The sequence below is a fragment of the Fukomys damarensis genome, unplaced genomic scaffold (assembly GCF_012274545.1).
Source record: "Fukomys damarensis isolate Sample0158 unplaced genomic scaffold, DMR_v1.0_HiC HiC_scaffold_20, whole genome shotgun sequence".
In the NCBI taxonomy this organism is placed as follows: Eukaryota; Metazoa; Chordata; class Mammalia; order Rodentia; family Bathyergidae; genus Fukomys; species Fukomys damarensis.
Window position 1 is genome coordinate 16477780 of NW_022900932.1, and position 17685 is coordinate 16495464.

The 17685-nt window shown below is 49.9% G+C and overlaps 2 protein-coding genes and 1 long non-coding RNA gene across 6 annotated transcripts in view; 1 reads left to right on the forward strand and 2 right to left on the reverse strand.

The window, feature by feature from the left end:
* LOC104850391 overlaps positions 1–1620 on the reverse strand; it is a 30049-nt gene extending 28429 nt beyond the window's left edge. Inside the window, exon 1 of the long non-coding RNA XR_776960.1 lies at positions 1560–1620. This is a non-coding gene — a long non-coding RNA (uncharacterized LOC104850391). The remainder of the gene's footprint in view (positions 1–1559) is intronic.
* The window catches only part of Dupd1 (dual specificity phosphatase and pro isomerase domain containing 1), a 32094-nt gene extending 23398 nt beyond the window's left edge, over positions 1–8696 (forward strand). For all 3 annotated transcript variants that reach the window (XM_033766510.1, XM_010607351.2, XM_010607360.2), the window contains exons 3-4: positions 1407–1627; positions 8138–8696. In XM_033766510.1, the coding sequence (XP_033622401.1) occupies positions 1407–1627; positions 8138–8364 (448 nt within the window). In that variant the 3' untranslated portion in view covers positions 8365–8696. The remainder of the gene's footprint in view (positions 1–1406; positions 1628–8137) is intronic.
* Positions 8697–14600: 5904 nt separating this feature from the next.
* The window catches only part of Kat6b (lysine acetyltransferase 6B), a 169509-nt gene continuing 166424 nt past the window's right edge, over positions 14601–17685 (reverse strand). Inside the window, exon 17 of one of the 2 annotated variants that reach the window (XM_010607309.3) lies at positions 14601–17278. In XM_010607309.3, coding sequence (XP_010605611.1) covers positions 14745–17278 — 2534 coding nt within the window. In that variant the 3' untranslated portion in view covers positions 14601–14744. The remainder of the gene's footprint in view (positions 17279–17685) is intronic. The other variant, XM_010607319.3, reaches the window with a different exon arrangement.

Genomic DNA, 17685 nt, shown 5'->3' on the forward strand with positions numbered 1-17685 from the left:
GGGGAAAAAAAAAAAAAAAAAAAGAAAATGGCTGCAACAAGAGCCAGCTGGGGGTGCTTGGCATCACTTGGTAAAGCTCCAGGAAGCCAGAAAGACACAGGGGTACCCCGAGGAAGGGCCACAGCTGCTTTGGTACAGGGCGCCCCCTGTCGGTCCCTGTTGCCATCAGCATGGTCACTTCTGTCGGCACCCTTATGTCAGTGCCCTTGAGACAGGCCTTCAGCTGAAGCATAATGTCACTTGCGTCCTCTTACTCTTGTGACTTTAGATCCCGCGAGCCCTTCCCTGAGCTGCAGGTTGGTCTTTGTGGCATGGAGGGAGATGTCTGCTTAGAATCAACTTCGAGACCATCCTCAAATTCTATCGAAAGCTGTTCTTGACCCCAAATATGGACCTGATATCTAAGATCACACCCCACGCTCCCTCTCCAAATTGTTCTCTCCTCTCCTCTCACATCTTAGGATCTAGCCAGGCCAGGGCCCGCTTCCTTGCCCCATGCCCAATCAACCAAATCAACCAAACCTGCTGTGACATCACCTGGCCCAAACTTTTCTCTCCTCTCTCCTCCTCTGCCCCTCCCTCCTATTTCTCTCTCACCCCCCAAAACTGCAGCAGCCTCCACAGACTTACGCACTCCTGGTTTTCACCCTTCTCTAATCCCTGTCCACCCACCGGACAGACTGACCCGTCCTTAAAGCCCTCTAAGGCTTAGAGTAAGATCCTAATTCCTCCCTCTGTCCTAGGGACTCACCACGATCCCCGGCGCTGCCCCCGGAGCTAGGGCAACCCAAATGCGGGCTTCGGGAATGTCCCTAAAGTCAGTTCAAACCCTAGGCTCAAATAGCTGTCCTCAGAACAACGTTTTGCCCTAAGAGGCAGAGGACTCACTAAAGCAACTGTTTCATAGTCACACTGGGTCCACCAACTCTGAACATCAATTCAAGGAGTTCACCTAGTCCCAGTAAAATCCGCACAGGGAAGGGCCGAGGATTTAGCTCAGTGGTGCCTCCACCTGACTCACAAGCGCAAGGTCCCGAGTTCAATCCCCCGGTACAAAACAAACAAACAAAAACAAAAGAAATCCTCACAGGGAAAGACCGGCCCTAAGCCATTCTTTCTATCCCCGACCTCCAAACCCCATAAAAACCCTAAGAGCTCAGAGCAGAGGCCAGCTGTCAAAGGTCTCCCAGGCCTCTGTGATGGCAGCCGGGATAAACAGCCTTGGGGGATCTGGAAGGTCCACGCCCCCACCCTCTCCCTTCTTGAAGCCCTGAACGGCGGGCGGCAGGCGGCCTCGGGTCGTCCAAGCCTGGCTTCGGGGGCTTCCACCTGGTCCCTTTCCGTGGGGAACCGGAAGCCAGGCGGCTCCGCCATCTGCGCCACCCACCCCTGTCCCCTGCGCCCAGAGCGACGGCGCTGGACCGCTACGGGTTGCAGAAGGCGGGCTTCACGCACGTGCTCAACGCCGCCCACGGCCGCTGGAACGTGGACACCGGGCCCAACTACTACCGCGACATGGACATCGAGTACCACGGCGTCGAGGCCGACGACATCCCCACCTTTGACCTCAGCGTCTTCTTCTACTCCGCAGCGGCCTTCATCCACGCAGCTCTCTGCGACGACCACAGTAAGGGACGCATTCCCCGCCCCCGCCCGAGGCCCCGCCCCACACGGGGGCCACGCCCACCAGGAGACCACGCCCCCCGCGGCTACAGCCAACCACAGACCTAGCCCTAGTCACAGTCCAGGCCACAACCCCGAAGGGCAAGCGCATGACCTGGGGGAGATCTGGTTGGTTCTCAAACCTGGTACACTGGGGTTACTTGTGGTCCAGGTGCAGACGTCTGCGTCCCTGGAGACTCGGGGTTTGAGGACCTGCTGCACCGGTGTGAGACTGGTGGGGTTCTGGCCTTGATGGCCACCGGGGAATTGGAATCGGAGGGTTAGAGGAAAGGTCTTGGTCTGAAGCCCTGCAGAACTTTGCTCATCCGTAAAAAGACAAGGGAAACCTGGGTGAAGCTGGGACTACAGCCTAGACGTGAACTGTTCGTGGCCCCAAGCCCGACTTAACTCAGGGCTTTGATGCCAGGAAACCTTCAGGGAGCTGACTTGCAAGGGGATCCATGCAGAGATTTTTAATTCTTCTAGTAACCAGCCAAGCTCACAGCCTACCCTCAGCCTTTCCCAGGGACCCTGGATGTTGCAGGGCCTCTGGTAGCAAGCTGACAGCCTTGGCCGAACTATATTGAAGAACCGGGGGTGGTTTGCATGCAGTGTTCAAGTTTTCCAATGTTGATTATCCACCTTTTGCATCACAGTGCTAGTCCTTGTGCACGCCATGCAGTTCTAGCTGCCCTAATTCAGGAGGGGCTGCAAGGCCGTTGTGGAGAGAAGGGTAAAGCTCAGCTGTGTGCCAGGGGTACAGCGATACCATTATTGCTGCAGGGGCGGTCAGAGCATTCCTCCGAGGCCAGAGGGACTTCAGCTTCCTAATCTGTGCTCTGACTTCAGCCCTTCCTGGGGTGATCACATAACTCAGGGTGTCCAGTTACTGGAAGCCTTTCTTGCTGCGAAGGTTCCTTGACTGACCGACTGACCTGCTTTAGGAACTTGCAGGCCGGGACAGGGCCCAGACCAGTTGTGCCAAACAGCCCCAGACCTCGAGGGCCACCCCAGAGTGGCCCCAGCCACCATAGCCACCAACAATTTGTCATTATTAAGGTTCAAAAGCGATGGCTCAGTGAGAACCCTTGTGTTAGAGGGCGTTCCTGTTCTAAGTCATCTTTGTGTGAGTCTATTTATGGATGCTATGTTGTGTTCCGTACATTCTGCATGCCCAAGTGGTATCCAAATGGCAACTGGACCCTGACTCATCAGCATAAGGTAAAATTCACCTCCTGGCATTTGATCTGAGAACAGATGGACACGGAGATCAGAACTGTGCAGCCCCTGTTTCGTGCCCCCGCTCCCTGTCCCTGGGTCTTAGAACTGCCCCTTAAGGGAGAAGGCAGGGCTGGGTTCACATTCCCATCACAGAGTCACAAAGGATGTGAAGCTGGGACCCCTTAGGTCTCTGTGCAGCGATGGGAAAGTTTACCTTGACGGTTCTAATCAGCAGCAGCAGCAGCACACAGAGCACAGGGGCCAGACAAAGTGGACTGCGGAGCACAGTATCACCATAAAGCTCCCAGCCCTAAAAGCCAAAGGAAAAAAACACAGTCCAGCTTTGAACTTGTATGACGCTCCCGTGAAAGCCTGTTTTAGGTTCCTGGCACATCATTCTCAAGGCTGCCGCTCCTGCCAGATCAGGAAAGACTCAGGCACTGGAGCCGGATGTTTAGGCCTGTCTGGATCACACAGCATCTGTAAGGTGGTGCCAGGCCAGTGTGGATTGTGACTGCTGCACCAGGTGGGCAAAAGCACCCAGCAAAGAAAGGATCAAGAAACAATAGTGCAGCTGGGCATGATGACACATACCTGCAACCCTTGTGATTGGGAGGCTGAGGCAGGAGGATGGCTGTGAGTTCAAGACCAGCCTGGGCTACATATTGAGTTCAAGGCGAGCCTGAACTGCATAGTGAGACCCTGTCTCAAAAAACAAAACAACAAAAAACCTTTGTATTGAAGCCAGAGCAGCAAACACCAGCCATTGGGAACCAGGCAGTGTGTGTGAACAGATGTAAGCCATGCGGTGTGAGTAGGGGGTGCTTATGGCTCAGCAGGGATCCCAGGGCCCCATCCAAGGAGTGGTTGCTGCTCAGCCCTGCACTTCTTCTGAAAATGGGTGCAAAGACTCCAGTCTGGATTTTACTCCACAATTCACCATGTCTTAGGTACGGGCAACAGACTGAAATTTCTTGAAGCGCTGCAAGCCAATGGCAGTCCCTTGTCACTGTGCTGAGTGAGTGAAGCTACAAAACAAAGAGCTTGTTAGCTGTGCGACAGCCGCACTGATTCAGGGTGCAGGGGTGACAGGTGCTCAGTCTGACTGCCGCGTGCGGCAGGTGGCCTAATTGTGTCAGTCACGTCCTGGAAACCAAGGGACACGGCCAGGGCATTGCAGCCAGGCCCAGGAGCATGTTTCTTATATGCCTGAGGTTAGAGGTATTGGCGCACAGTCTGTCCCAAGGGCAGGCTCTCTCCCCTCCCTCTTGTCTTTCCTGTCCTTTGCTGGCCACTTTCAGTCAAGGGAACACTGCCCCCTGCCCCCCCACACCTTGTCCATTGTTTTTACTCATACTATTTTCACTTTCTTGCAATGCTGGGGATTGAACCCAGGACCTTGCACATGCTACTTATTCACTCTTTTTGAAAAGCATCCCTGTCCAACATGGTGGCCAATGTCTGCAATCTAGAATCAGGAGGCTGAGTCAGGAGGATTGCCCTGAATCCGAGGCCACCCTGGGCTACAGAGTGTGTTTAAGAGCAGCCTGAACTATCCTGTCTCAAAAGACAAAACAAACAATAAAAGAAGCCTGCCTCCCAGTAGGAGGCAACTCTCTGGGGCTCGTCACAGAACAGATTGTCACTGAGTGCTTTTAGGGTCTCTTGCTCTCCCACACTCACCGTGTCCCACGTCTGAGGACAGCCACCTCCCTAGAGCCGCTGTGCGAGCTCTGCCCTTCCCTGAACATGAGTGATGCTGAGGAAGATGGGTTCTAAGGTAGGAGGGGAGGCTGGCAAAGAGCATCCCCGAAGCCAAGGAGGGAGACGGGGGTGACGAGGGACCGACCTGGCTGGTGTGTTTCATGTGAGTGACAGAGACTCACCTTCTGTCACTGCCTCATCACATACAACTGACGAGCAGTGGAGATTCTGGACTGGGGCTGTCCGCATGAGGCTGTAAGAATTCTAGGAGCCAAAATAAACTTTTCCTCCTTAAAAAAAGTGTAGGGGGGGAGATATGAGAATTCACCTTTTGGTGAAGGGAAAATATCTAGTTGAGATTAGAATGTCATAAAATAACCAGGTGGGTATGACAAGCATTTCTTTTACAAGAAACTCAGTAGATTAGAAAATATCAGCGTGCAGCAAAGACACATTATTTTGCGAAACATTTTTTACCTTTGTAGATAGGGTCTCTCTGTGTAGTACAAGCTGGCCTCGAATTCACGGCAGTCTTCCTGCCTCAGCCTCCCACGTACTGGGATTACAGGCCTGGACTACCACACCCTGGCATTTTGTGGAACTTCTGTCTGATGTGTTCTTGCTGACAATGCTGCACAGCAGAACACGGGTCCCATGTCACACTGTTTTGGGTTGTTTGAGGACATGAAGAATCACCCTTTCTTTTTTCCTTTTTTCTTTTTGGTACTGGGGATCGAACTCAGAGGGGTGATGACCATGAAACCCTGAGGGTCCTGTCATAGCCTGCAGATGTACTGGGTGAGCTCTAGAGCGTCACCACGTGGAGACTGGAGGATAGGGCGCCTTCTCCAGTGTACTATTTTCAACCTGGCCCAGCTGTGAACATAGCAGTGGTCAAACAGCTCCTGTCTTCTCACCTCTGGTTTTCTGGTTTCAGAAATCTTTGGCGCACACCTATAATCCCAGTACTCAGGAGGCTGAGTCAGGGGGATTGCTGAGTTCGATACCAGCCTGGGCTACATAGTGAGCTTAAGGCCAGCTTGGACTGCATAAGGAGACTCTGTCTCAAAAATAAAACAAAAAAGAAACAAGAAATAAATCAAAGCGAAGAAGTCCACTGTTTGATCTTGCACTTTGACGGTATTTTTTAGCATGATTTTGTAGTGGCCTGCACTGGTCATTTGAAAACACTGGGTAACCAAGTTATTTGGTTCTTCCAAATGTTGACTCTTTTCATCATAGATTACCAAAAACAGCTACATTTGTCAATACCACCACCCAGCTATACGGAAAACTTCACAGTTATAGGCACAAGTTTCCCAAAATTGTAATTTTTGCTTGAAAGCTTGCATTTTACCCCTGTTACAAATAGGTCCGTTGTTTTCCTTGTCACCCTGTTTCCTTTGAGAAGACTTCTGCCGGATGCCCGAGTTTGAATACCCAGGATTTTTTCTATCAATTGTTCACTGATGGAAAAATGAGTTGCCGGGAAAGAGTGGCGATTCAGCACACAGCTCCGTCTCCTGCAGGCTTTTCCTGGAGACAAGCGTTGCACTTGGGATGCGGCCCAAGAGCAGCCTGTGTCCACCCCACTCCATCACGCGCAGTATGAAGGAGAGCCAAGGGCTGGAGCTGGAGAAGACGAAGTTTTACTGTCTGAGTGAAGAGATTCTTAGGGGGAACTGCCTGTGTCCCCTGACCGTGTGGGGCAGGCAACGCTGCAATGGCCAGGAGAACTGGTGCCTGTGCCGTGGTCCGGCCCACCGTTGTCTTAGGGAAATAGCACTGACCCCGTGCTCTCCTGAAAGCAAGCTGGGGCTCCTGTCTCCTCTCACACTCGGGGAACTGCCATGGAGATGATGACGTAGTTCGTTTAGTTTGGGAGAATGTTCGTCCCTTGCCTTTGGCGTATGGCAAAGTAAAACCTTGCCTTCCTTGCTCTTTGTACCGGGGATCAAACTGGGGCCTTCGTACTGAGCTACATCCCCAGCCCTTTTTATTTCTTTGTTTAATGTTTGTTTGTTTTTTGAGACAGGGTCTCACTGTATAGTTCAGGCTGGCCTTGAATTCATGGTAGCCCAGGCTGGCCTCAAACTTGCAGCGATCCTCCTGCTTCAGCCTCCCAAGTGCTAGGGTTACAGGCATGTGCCACCATGCCTGGCTTCTTTTTATTTTATGTATTCTATGTATTTATTTTGAGACAGGGACTCCCTAAGTCAATACACTGCCCAGGCTGTGATCAAATTTGAGATCCTCCTGCCTCAGCCTCCCAGAGTGTTGAGATAATAGAAATGTGCCATAACACCTCCTTTCATTTTTTAAAAACCTGACCAATGATTTTCTGTTCAATACTGATCTGATTTTGCTCCCCTGCTTGATAGTTGAGGAAATTGAGGTTCCAGAGGCTGAATGCCTTACCTGTTATTCACTCAGTGGGCAGCTGGTAGCAGAAACAAGTCTGGAACGCAGGTCTGCAAGATGGGGTCAGGGTTCTGCAGGCTCCAGGCCATATAGATGCTCACGGACTCCATCCCTGCTGTGCTGGTATCTGGGTTTCACGAAGGCCTGCAAGGACTGAGGGAGCACTTTCCTCCGGGGCGGGGTCCAGCAGCTCTGCCATCCGTGCAGATTCACGTGCCCACTCCACATGCAGCCCGCGCAGGGCCCAGACACTCCAGGGTCTCCCTGCAGAGCAATACAAAGCAAAAGAGGGAACTCTGCACCTGCTGATCTGGAGAGATTGCCAGGGCACACTGTTAAATGGATGCAAGGTGTAGGGAAGGTGGAAACTATGTCTCCCTGCACCTATGATCAGAATTTCAGAAGAAGTCAGGAAGACTCATTGCTCTGGGGAGCTGAGGGACTGAGGGACAGAGAGGCTTTTCCATGGGCACCCTCTCGCACCCTCGTTGATATACTTTAATGTTCATTTATGTTGAATATAAGCATACAAAGTATGATTGAAAAGTAGTGTTTAAATAGAAGTATTTATTGCAGTAAAAACACATGATCAGGAATCTTCCCCAAGCCCCGCCCCAGCACACTTATCCCCTTTTTCCTCACCATTTTCGGAAGCAGTCCTGGAAGTCCCCTTTCCTGCGTCTCTTGGTCACGCTGTTGCGGCTGCCTCAACGTCCCAGATCCGTTCCATACATTTCCCTGTCCTGCTCATCTCCACCTTGGGGAAGAGCCAGATGTTGCCTGGTGCCAGATCCAGTGAATAAGGCGGATGAGGGCACAGCAGACTGTCGTCATGAGCCTGCCTTTCCGTCGGATGGCAGCAGCGTTCACCGTATTTCTGATCATGTAGACACTTGTGAGAGAGACTATCTAGAACTGCTTCACAAAGTGGTTAGGAACCATGGGATAAGTGTGTCTGATGGGAAAGGGAATATTTTGAGGTAGACTCATGGCAACGTGTCTTCTATTGTAATAAAAAATTTTTTAAAAAATGAAATATTTACCATATTTTTTGATCTTCTCACAATCATTTCTCCTGACTGGGCCGGGGGCCCTTCAGCCGGCTTTTCTTCTCCCCTTCCATCTGCAGATAAGATCCTGGTTCACTGTGCCATGGGCCGCAGCCGCTCGGCAACCCTGGTCCTGGCCTACCTGATGATCCACAGGGACATGACCCTGGTGGACGCCATCCAGCAAGTGGCCAGGAACCGCTGTGTCCTGCCCAACCGGGGCTTCCTGAAGCAGCTCCGAGAACTGGACAAGCAGCTGGTGCAGCAGAGACGACAGGCCCCGCGCGGGGACAGCGAGGAGCTGTAGGCCACTCCTCAGGGGCCGATACTCGGGACCGAGAGGGACAGCTGAAAAGGGCGCTGGCCTGTGACTTCGTGGGTCACAGAGAAGGGACAGAGTAACCAAACGTTGATTTCTTCCAAAAGTGGGTTCCTCCAAGTTGCTAAACTTCCCAGTGCGTGTCAGGGACAGGGAGGACTCAGAGCTACCTCCTGGCAGAGTCCAGGCCTCTGTCACAGCACGGGGGGTGGGGGGAGCGACCCCAGCAGAACTGGTTGCTTTATAAAAATCTCATTTTTTTAAAAGTTGGAGGCAGAGAAGGATTTGAACATGTGTGGGCATTGTGTTGTGATTAAATGTTTGCCTTTGTCACCAGGAAAGTCACATTCTTACAAAAAAATAATTTAAAAATAGAACTTGATTTTCTAACCACACAAAAGTACCTGGGTGAACTGTGGTAGGGGAGAGCAGGCCCAGTTTATTAGGGAGCCCCTGGGCACCAGCGATGCTTCACCCATGGAACCCTAGACAGGCCGGGGCCACTACCCAGTATTACTGCTCACCTGGTGGCAGTCGAATGCCACTCCTCATGGAGCCCTCACCACCCAGGCAAATTCGATGCACTGTGGGAAATTCGGAACAGCGAGAGTTTGGTTTTATAATTGTGTGTGTGTGGAAAAAAATGAGGCACTCTTTGGGGTAGGAGGGTTCAGGGAAGTGCCTCTCATTTTGACCCCGGAGCAAGGTGGGCAGCTGCGATTTCAGGATTTGCAGATGTATTTCCTGTGGGCGGGGTAGCGGGGCGGCCAGGTGAGCTCAGGTGTGGGTTTGCTGGCCTGAGAGTGAAGCCCGCCCCCGGGGCTGTGTGATTTTTCACTCTGGAGAAAAATGGCAGTGGCGTGAAATGAGTGGTGGTGGCTTCCGGAACCAAGAACCCTGACCAATCAGAGCCCAAAGAAAGATGCTGCTGGTGGAGACCCAGCGGGCACAAGTCAGAAATGAAACCAGTGGGAGAAAGAGAAAGCAGAGTGTAAAGCTCTCTTGGAAAACTAAGGCAAGGGGTCTGATGCTCCAATTTGGATATGGTTTTTTGCAAAAGGGGAGGAAGTTTTTTATTTATTTGTTTGTTTGTTTTTGTTTTTCCAGTCTGGGGATCAAACTCAGGACCTTGTGCTTGTGAGTCAGGAAGCAGAGCCACTGAGCTAAATCCTGGGTAGGAGAGGAAGTTTTTACTGGAGGGAGGATTGAGTCCGGCCGGGGACTTGGCAGCTGGGTAAAGCTACCTGACCCTGCACAGGGAAGACCTGTGGCCTAGACACTGTGGCTCGGCCAGTTTCCGGGGCTTGCCCAGCAGGCCTGTGGGACGGTCACTTTCATCCAGGGAGAGCTTGGGTCCTTACATGCACAGAGAGGACTTTTTCCCTGAAATGCCTGTGGTAAGAATATTGGCCTTCTAGTAAATTAAAACCAAGGAGTCGCAAAACACAAAAGCAAACATGATGGAAGTGGAAATAAGTAGTGATTGGTCTGTCTGGGTGCAAAGATTGAAGACTCCTGCAGAAACGGTGACAGCGCTCAACTGGACAACGGCCAGGCGGGTGCAGCTGTGAGGCTCAAGGGAGAGAATACCACAGGGTGTGACCACCCAGGACAACGGAATTGCTCAACACCCGGATTTGGGTGGGATGGGAAAGAGGGGCAGACGCAAAAGACCTGGGGCCGTACTGAGCCCAGTGGGACTCCCTGCAAGGCAGCTGGTGGAGCCCCCTGAGGTCAGTATCCTTGTTGGTGGGCAGAGACAAGCCAGGGTTTCTCTTTCAGGGGATTATCTGACATGCGGTGAATTCATGCGTTAGCAGGGACTGTCTTCAGCCCCACCACCTCCCTCCACACCTCCCAATTCTGTGGGGCCTTAGGGGAGAGGACTCAGTGATGGGGTCTGGGAGCTGGATGTCGTGCAGTAGCATCTCATGTCTTCACAAGTATTTATGAGAACATGCCATGTGCACAAAAAAGCCAGGGCACGGAGGACAGAAGTGCAAACAAGAACAAGGCCGTAATACATTGTCATGAGGTAAACAGATGCTGAGATGGAGAAAAACAGGAAGTGTGGTGGACAAGGCCGCTATTTCCAGGGTGACATCTGTGGTGACAGGGGGCTTAGACTCCCGAATGAGGAAGAAGCATGCTAGGCTGAGGAATGGTGGTCAGGTGAGGGAGGAGTGGAAAGGTTCCGAGAGACTAGGTTTACTTCTAAGTGTAAAGCAAAACCACTGGAGGGTTTTAAGCAGGGGCATGGTGAGAGCTGTTAAGGTCACTCTGGAGCTGGGTGTGGTGGTGCACACCTGTAGTCCCAGCACTCAGGAGGCTGAGGCAGGACAATCACCATGAGTTCAAAGCCACCTTGGACTATATAGCAAGACCTTGTCTCGAAAAACCCAAAATAGGACCGGGGATTTAGCTCAGGGGTGCAGTGCTGGCCTCACAAGCACAAGATCCTGAATTCAACCCCCCAATCCACAAAACAAAAACAGTCAAGAAAAAGCAACAACAAAAAAACCCAAACACAATCATGCTAGAAGTAAAAAAAAAATTTTTTTTTTAAATCACTTATGCTGTAAGCTGGAGAATGAGTCGTATAGGAAGTAAAGAAGGCTGAGGACAGGAAGGGGAGGTGGACTGGACTGATGGACAGGAGACGTGTTAAGGTTTGTTTTGGAACTGGAAGATGGAGGCAAGCTGCTAAGACAGGAGGGCGATAGACTTGTTCCTTGGTGTCGCCTCCATTCTGCGATTGGGGCTGGAAATCACCAGTTCAGTAGGTCACACCCATAAGATACATCCATAAGATGTCCCAGGTCATCCCCGGAATCTAGAGCTCCCAGGAACGTCCCCGACTGGAGCTGTTTCTGGATGTTACCTGTAGAGATGGAACTTGAACTCATCACACCCGACAAGGAGAGCGTGACCAGGCCCAACTGCTGCAGAATACGAATATTTACAGTCAGGCATGGGTGTGGAGGACAATCCAGACAAGGGGGCAGAGAAGGCAGAGGATGGAACCGTGGCTAACGATGCTTGTACTCTGGGACCTAACACTGCCTGCAGACCGAAGACCTGCTTGCCACAGTAAAGACACATGTACGTATACGGTGCTGAAGTTTTCACAGTGTAACATATTCATTAGCTAAGTTTTTTATTGGTACTGAGGATTGAACCGGGTCCTGCTTGCAAGGCAGGCAACAGAACCACTGAGCTACATCCCCGGCCTCTTAGCTAAATCTTAATTCACTGAGGTGACAAATTATGGCCTTTCCACAATAAATGTTTTGGGGAGAAGCTGGGATTTGGAGACATGGATTTGCTCTATGAGTTCTAGCTGAGCGTGTTTGAGTATTAAAGTTGGTGTCTTTGAGCCTCCAACCGTCTCCTGATCTGTAAACTGGAAGCATTATTGGCCTGGGGTGGGTAGGCAGATTCATGGATTGTCTATAAAAGCTTTTTTTGGGGTACCAGGGATTGAACTCGGGTCCTTGCACTTGCAGGACAGGCAGCTAAATCCCCAGGCCCTGTAAAAGCTCTTTCTATAATGTTCTAAGACAGCATGCTGGTGAGGAGGGTTGAGGCCTGCACATGGGGCCAGGTGCGCTTGAGGTGTTAGTGAGGTTGGCGAGGGGCAGCCCCTTGTTAGGACTCTTACAAACTATGGGACACAATATACTACTGGTTTTCAAGATGTGGCCTGAGTGGACCGCAACTCACTGTGACTGGATTTAGTCCTGGTGAGGCCAAGCTCCTCTTCTACGGGACCCTGGGTTTCACTTACAGGTCTGAAGTGATGTCCCCAGTGACAGCAGATGGGTTTGGAGGGCAGCTGCTCTGTGGCGTCTCAGCCAGGCAATTTCCCCCCTAGATGAAGCCATTCTGGATGTTGGACCTGCAGTCGCTCAGGAGCCTGTGAGACTCAAGGCATCCCCAGGGCTGTTGTGACTGTGGTCTGGGAAAGCAAGAGTCCACCAGCTCCCTAGAGGACAGTGAAGCAGGTAAGGCGTAGAATGCTGGAGCCCAGACGTGCTCCAAATGCCAGGGTGTGACTGGCAACCACCACAAAGGGAAGAGGGGAATCTCAGCCCCACCCCAGGTACCAGCCTAAGAGAAAAGAGACTAAACGCCCGAGTTTCAAGGTGGGTCCCCAGACTGCCTCCTCTTGCTACAAGAGTCCCTGAGAAATGTCTCCCTACAGGTATTATTACCCTGTGGACTTTGTAGGTGTGGAAGGAAGAGATCAAAAGGGAAACTGGGAAAGACGGACGCTGAGGGTGAGCCGGACGACGTTCTGCTCCGTGGCCTGGATGTATGCACGGCCCTGCCTCTGCAGAGCTCCGGCCCCACTGTGAGCTGTGCATGCACGCGCTGCACAACGCCTCATTATTTTGTGTTGAGCCAATGGCTATGATCCGCTTAGCAGAGAGCTCTGAGCACAGTAAGCCGTTTTCACATGGGTTCCAAGCCAAACATTCATTTCTAGACTTGTTACTTGAACAATCAAAATGTTTTAATTTTCAGGCAAGACTTTATCTGAATGCTATGTTGGCAGACTTTTTCTTTTTCTGGTTTGAACTTCAGCCTCTAAAGAAAACATACAATCATCCACAACAAAGCATAACTTTCACACCTTTTTGAAGGAAATTTTCAAACATACAATCCCAAATTGGGTGCTTTTCCTACCATGGTCCTAAGCTCGGAGGGGAGTTTATACAGACCGTACAAACAAGGCAACTGGGTATCTGTTCAGGATCTCTTTGCAAATGAAGATCAAAGTCAAAAAGAAAAAAACAAATTCACTTTATTTTAAAGACAATGATTGGCATACAGAAGGTATGCACTAGCATAAAATAAACTTTCATGAAAAGCATTAAAATCCATTATAAATTAATTTATTAAATAGGTATTTGGTATATGTGATGGTTTTATTAGATATTACTCTTATTTATTGCCAACCCCTCCCCCAAAGTCAAAACAAATCAGAAAATCTCTTAACTCCAATTTACACTAAATAATTTATTTTCCCCAAATGTGTATGTGTTCTGAGATGTGACACATGATACAGTTCCATTGGTCATTCTTCATCCATCATAATATGACAGGACACAAGAGGCTAAAAATGGCTCATCATAATTTATTTTATGTTAAAATGTACAGCTTTTTTTGTTTTTTTGTTTTTTTGAAGTAACTGACTAAAAAGAGAACAGATAAATACAAGAGTGTTGCTGGCTCCTATTTTATACAAGGATTACGCCTCTCCTGCTTGGCCCTTACTGTCACCCTGTACAGGTACAAAGGCTACAAAAAAGGAAGCAATATAAACAGACACAAATAACTTTTTTGCTTTTTTTACATGCGATTTGTAAGCTTAGTTTGAGCTATTCACAAGCTACTTCTCTATTTTTCCTTAAAAAATAACTCCAATATTTTATAAAGATAGAAAAATCTACAGATGGAATGAAAATGTAAAGTTAGAGGCATTTCCATAAAATAGCAACTTTACACCAAATTCACTATTTTTTTAAATCCTGCCAAGTATTTGGACATATATGAAATGTTTCAAAACCTGACAGATAAACACTGAGATATGCTTCATTCAATAAACAGAAGTCTGCATTTATAAAACAGAAAGCTGCCTTTTTTCCCCAAAGAAATCTGTCACCAAAATGGAAAGGGGTCTCAACTTTACACCAAACATTTAGCAATAAAACCCTTTTGACTAACCAAATGGGAATAGCTTTTATAGCTCTTTACAGTTTTATAATTAACAAAAATATAGTTTTTTTTAAACCCTCAAATTAGGGTACCCTAATCAAGGCAAAGAACTTAAGAAATGGCTTACTGTTAGCACAACACTTGTACAGTACTACAAAACGCACTGTCACTAACAAAGACATTAGCGGCATGCTGAAGTGTCACCTTAAACAAAATATACAGTAACTGAAATGCTAAAGGCATTTACATGGAGTGGATGGGGAGGAAAAAAAGCTCTAGGTTCAATATTAAAACAGATAATTTGGGGGATTTGATATCCACATTGTTTTACAGGAAGCAGGCATGACAAGTGACTGCCTCCAAATTGTAGTCCAAAGAGAGGCCTTCCTTTGCCAAGGATTTCATATAAAAGTAACAGAAACCAAGGTACCAAAAAAGAAAAAGAGAAAAAAAGAAAAACAACTTGTATAAGGCTTTCTGCTGCATACAGCTTTTTTTTTTTTTTTTTTTTTTTTTTAAATAAATGGTGCCAACAAATGTTTTTGCATTCACACCAATTGCTGGTTTTGAAATCGTACTCTTCATAGGTATTTGTGCAGATCAATCCGAGAGTGATGCCCAGGGGGTGCTGGGACTGCCCAGGCCGCCTACCTCCTCATGTAGGACCCATTGAGAGACTGCTTGGACATGCCTGTGTTCATGTAGCCGTGATGTCCCGGCGCCGTGTACATCATGTTACTGTGGGGTGGGGTCTGCATTGGCTGCTGGGCATATGGCTGGGTGCCCATCATGCCCATCTGCATCTGCATAGGGTACTGGGGCGTCTGATTCATGTAGCCATGGTTGCTGTGGTAGCCACTGTTCATCATTGGCTGGGACATGCTGTACCCATTCATGGCGTTCAGAGTGTTCATGTTCATATTTACGGAGTTGACATTGTAGGCCGGGGCTGGCATCAGGTTCACACTCATGTTCATGCCTCTTTGCATCGTTAAAGTCCGTGCAGGACCCTGCATGGCGACGGTCTGGGAGCGACCATAGATTTGTGACTGATGGGTGGCAGCGGCTGGTGACAGAGACGCCGACTTGGTTCTCATGGAGATGTGGCCCTTGCTGGCGATCTGGGTTTGCAGTCTTTGGCTGTGGGAGATGCCAATGTTGGACGCGGTCATGTTCCGCTGCAAAAGAGGCGGTGGCAGATTCATCGGAGGAGGAGTCAGGTTGGGGGGTGGGGTCATGGTAGCTTGTGCTTGGGGTCCCCCAGGGACAGAGTGCGGAGACTGAGAAAGCTGAACAAGCCCTGTGTTACTTAATGGTGTAGACAAAGAGGCACTGTTTGCATAGGAAGTCACAGCAGCGGAATGGCTGTAAGGCAATGAATGATCAATAAGTGTATTAGTTAACTGCTGCAGTTTGGCAAGGCTGAAGGTTGCGGATGGCTGTGGGTAGTGCCCAGCCCCAAAATCACTTTGCCCCATTCGCTCATATAAGCCAATGTTGGCGTTGCCCGTCTCAGGGATGTCGGCCAGCTGCATGGGTGGGGAGAAGTTGGCTGCCATGCTGCACTGTGCCAGCTGCTGGCTGCTGCTCGGGGGCCTCTCCCCCACACAGCCCTGGGGAGACTTGACGCTGCAGGTTGGGGGAGAGCTGATGCTGGTCTGCTGCAGCATGCTGCAGCTCCCACTCATGCTGGACATCTGCTGCGTGACGGCACAGCTGCTCTGTGTCAGGTTGCTGGAGGTGAGGCTGCTGTAGGAGCAGCTGTTCTGGGAAGAGCCGTTTCCACAAATGCTGCCACCCATGGTTGAATCATAGCTGCTTGGGTTTTCATAGTTCTCTGTTGTGCTCTCGATGCTGCCCAGGTCACTAAAGCCACTGTCCACGACTTGCTGTGAGTGATCGGAAACGGATGGGACATCCATCATTGGACTGGTTTCCATGTTCTGTAAAGATGGCACTGAGATGGCGCTCTGATCAGGGCTGATTTGGGCATAGCTATTCTCCAGGGTGGGGACGCTCGGGCTGTTGACAGAACGGACTGACTGGCCAGGATGGGAATGGACAGATGAAACTGGGCTACTGTGGTCTGACTGTTGGCAATCGTCCAGCGTTGTGGCGATCTGTGGACTTTGGTCTGCATGGGTGTAGTTCTGTAGGCTTCTACAGGCTTCTTGTGTCTCAGCACAGTCTTGAAAGGTGTCGTCCTGTTCCCTGTTCTCTTGCGTCAAAGACTGAACGGCCTGGACAGTCTCTGAATCGATCTCCATGGTTGCTGTGTTTCCCTCTTTGAACTCAGACTCCACTTCCTCGCTGTCCTTTTGGTCTTGCTTCTCGGCCTGTTCTTCTGGGGGCTCCTCATCAGACTCAGGTGCAGTTTCGGTGTCCCCAGGAAGCTCCTTAGGCTCACTGTGACACGAAGCTGCGACATCAACACTACAGTCCATCAGGACCTCTGGGTTCGAATAACTGGGCTGAACACTAAGGTCTAAAAAAGCCTCCTGGTTTTCCAGCACTTCTTTGAAGGCTTCTCTTGGGAGTTCTTCCTTCTCCACTCCGGCAGACTCCATGTGACTGTCGTCTTCATCATCCGCATCGTGGTCCTCATTGTGTGATGGCTCTTCATCCTCGTCCTCTTCCTCTTCGTGATCATCCAGATGCACACGGTCATCTTTTGCCATGGAAATTTCTGGTTCCTCTTTTTCCTGACTTTTAGCACCATCTGGGTCTTTTTCTTCAGTTCCTTCTTCCTCCTCCTCCTCGTCCTCTTCCTCCTCTTCTTCCTCCTCCTCCTCTTCCTCGGGTTTGATGAGATCGGCTGGCTTCTCGCTTGGTGATTTATGTGGACTCCCGGGTGCGCACGATTCTTCCCCTCTGTTTCCATCCCGAGGCAATGGGGCTTCTGTGGTCTCCTTCACCTCCTGCTCCATCGCCAAGAGAGCAGGGCTGCCTTTGTCTTCGGAAATCTCCTTCTGCTCCTCCACTGTGACCTGCTCGTCGGGCTCCATGGGTGTCTCCGGTGGGGTGTACAGATTCAGTTTAAATCCGGTCTTGCGCTCTTTGTTTTGCCTCCATTTAGAGACTCCTCGCTTGGTTCCTTTTGGCCATGCTTGCTTGCACTTCAGAGGTTCAGGATTGTCTTTGCTGCCTTCTTTCAAGTTATCTGCATCATCATCCGTATTGTCTTAGCAAAGAGAATGGGAAGGGAAGAGAGCAAAATTAGAAGGCGCAACCAGACAACTTCACCGTTCCCCTAAATTAACTGGCCAGCACTGCTCCTAAGAGTTTAGCATGTTAGAAGTAGATGGTAAATACAATCAAGAGTAACCTGGAGTCATGCCGCGCAGAAGCCAAGGGAGGAACCTAGCCTGGGAAAATACTTGAGCTTAACAGATGAGACATTCTCTGATGCAAACACTTGGAGTGCCTACAACTCAAAAAAGTCACTCTGAACCAATTAGGAAAACTAATTAGGAAACAGACGGAAAAGGGATTAAGGCTCACATATCTAAATCTTCACTGCACTGGAAAGATGACTGGAAGTCCAACTTCTGTATCTACCTCGAGTAACTGAACCTCTGTTTGGGAACA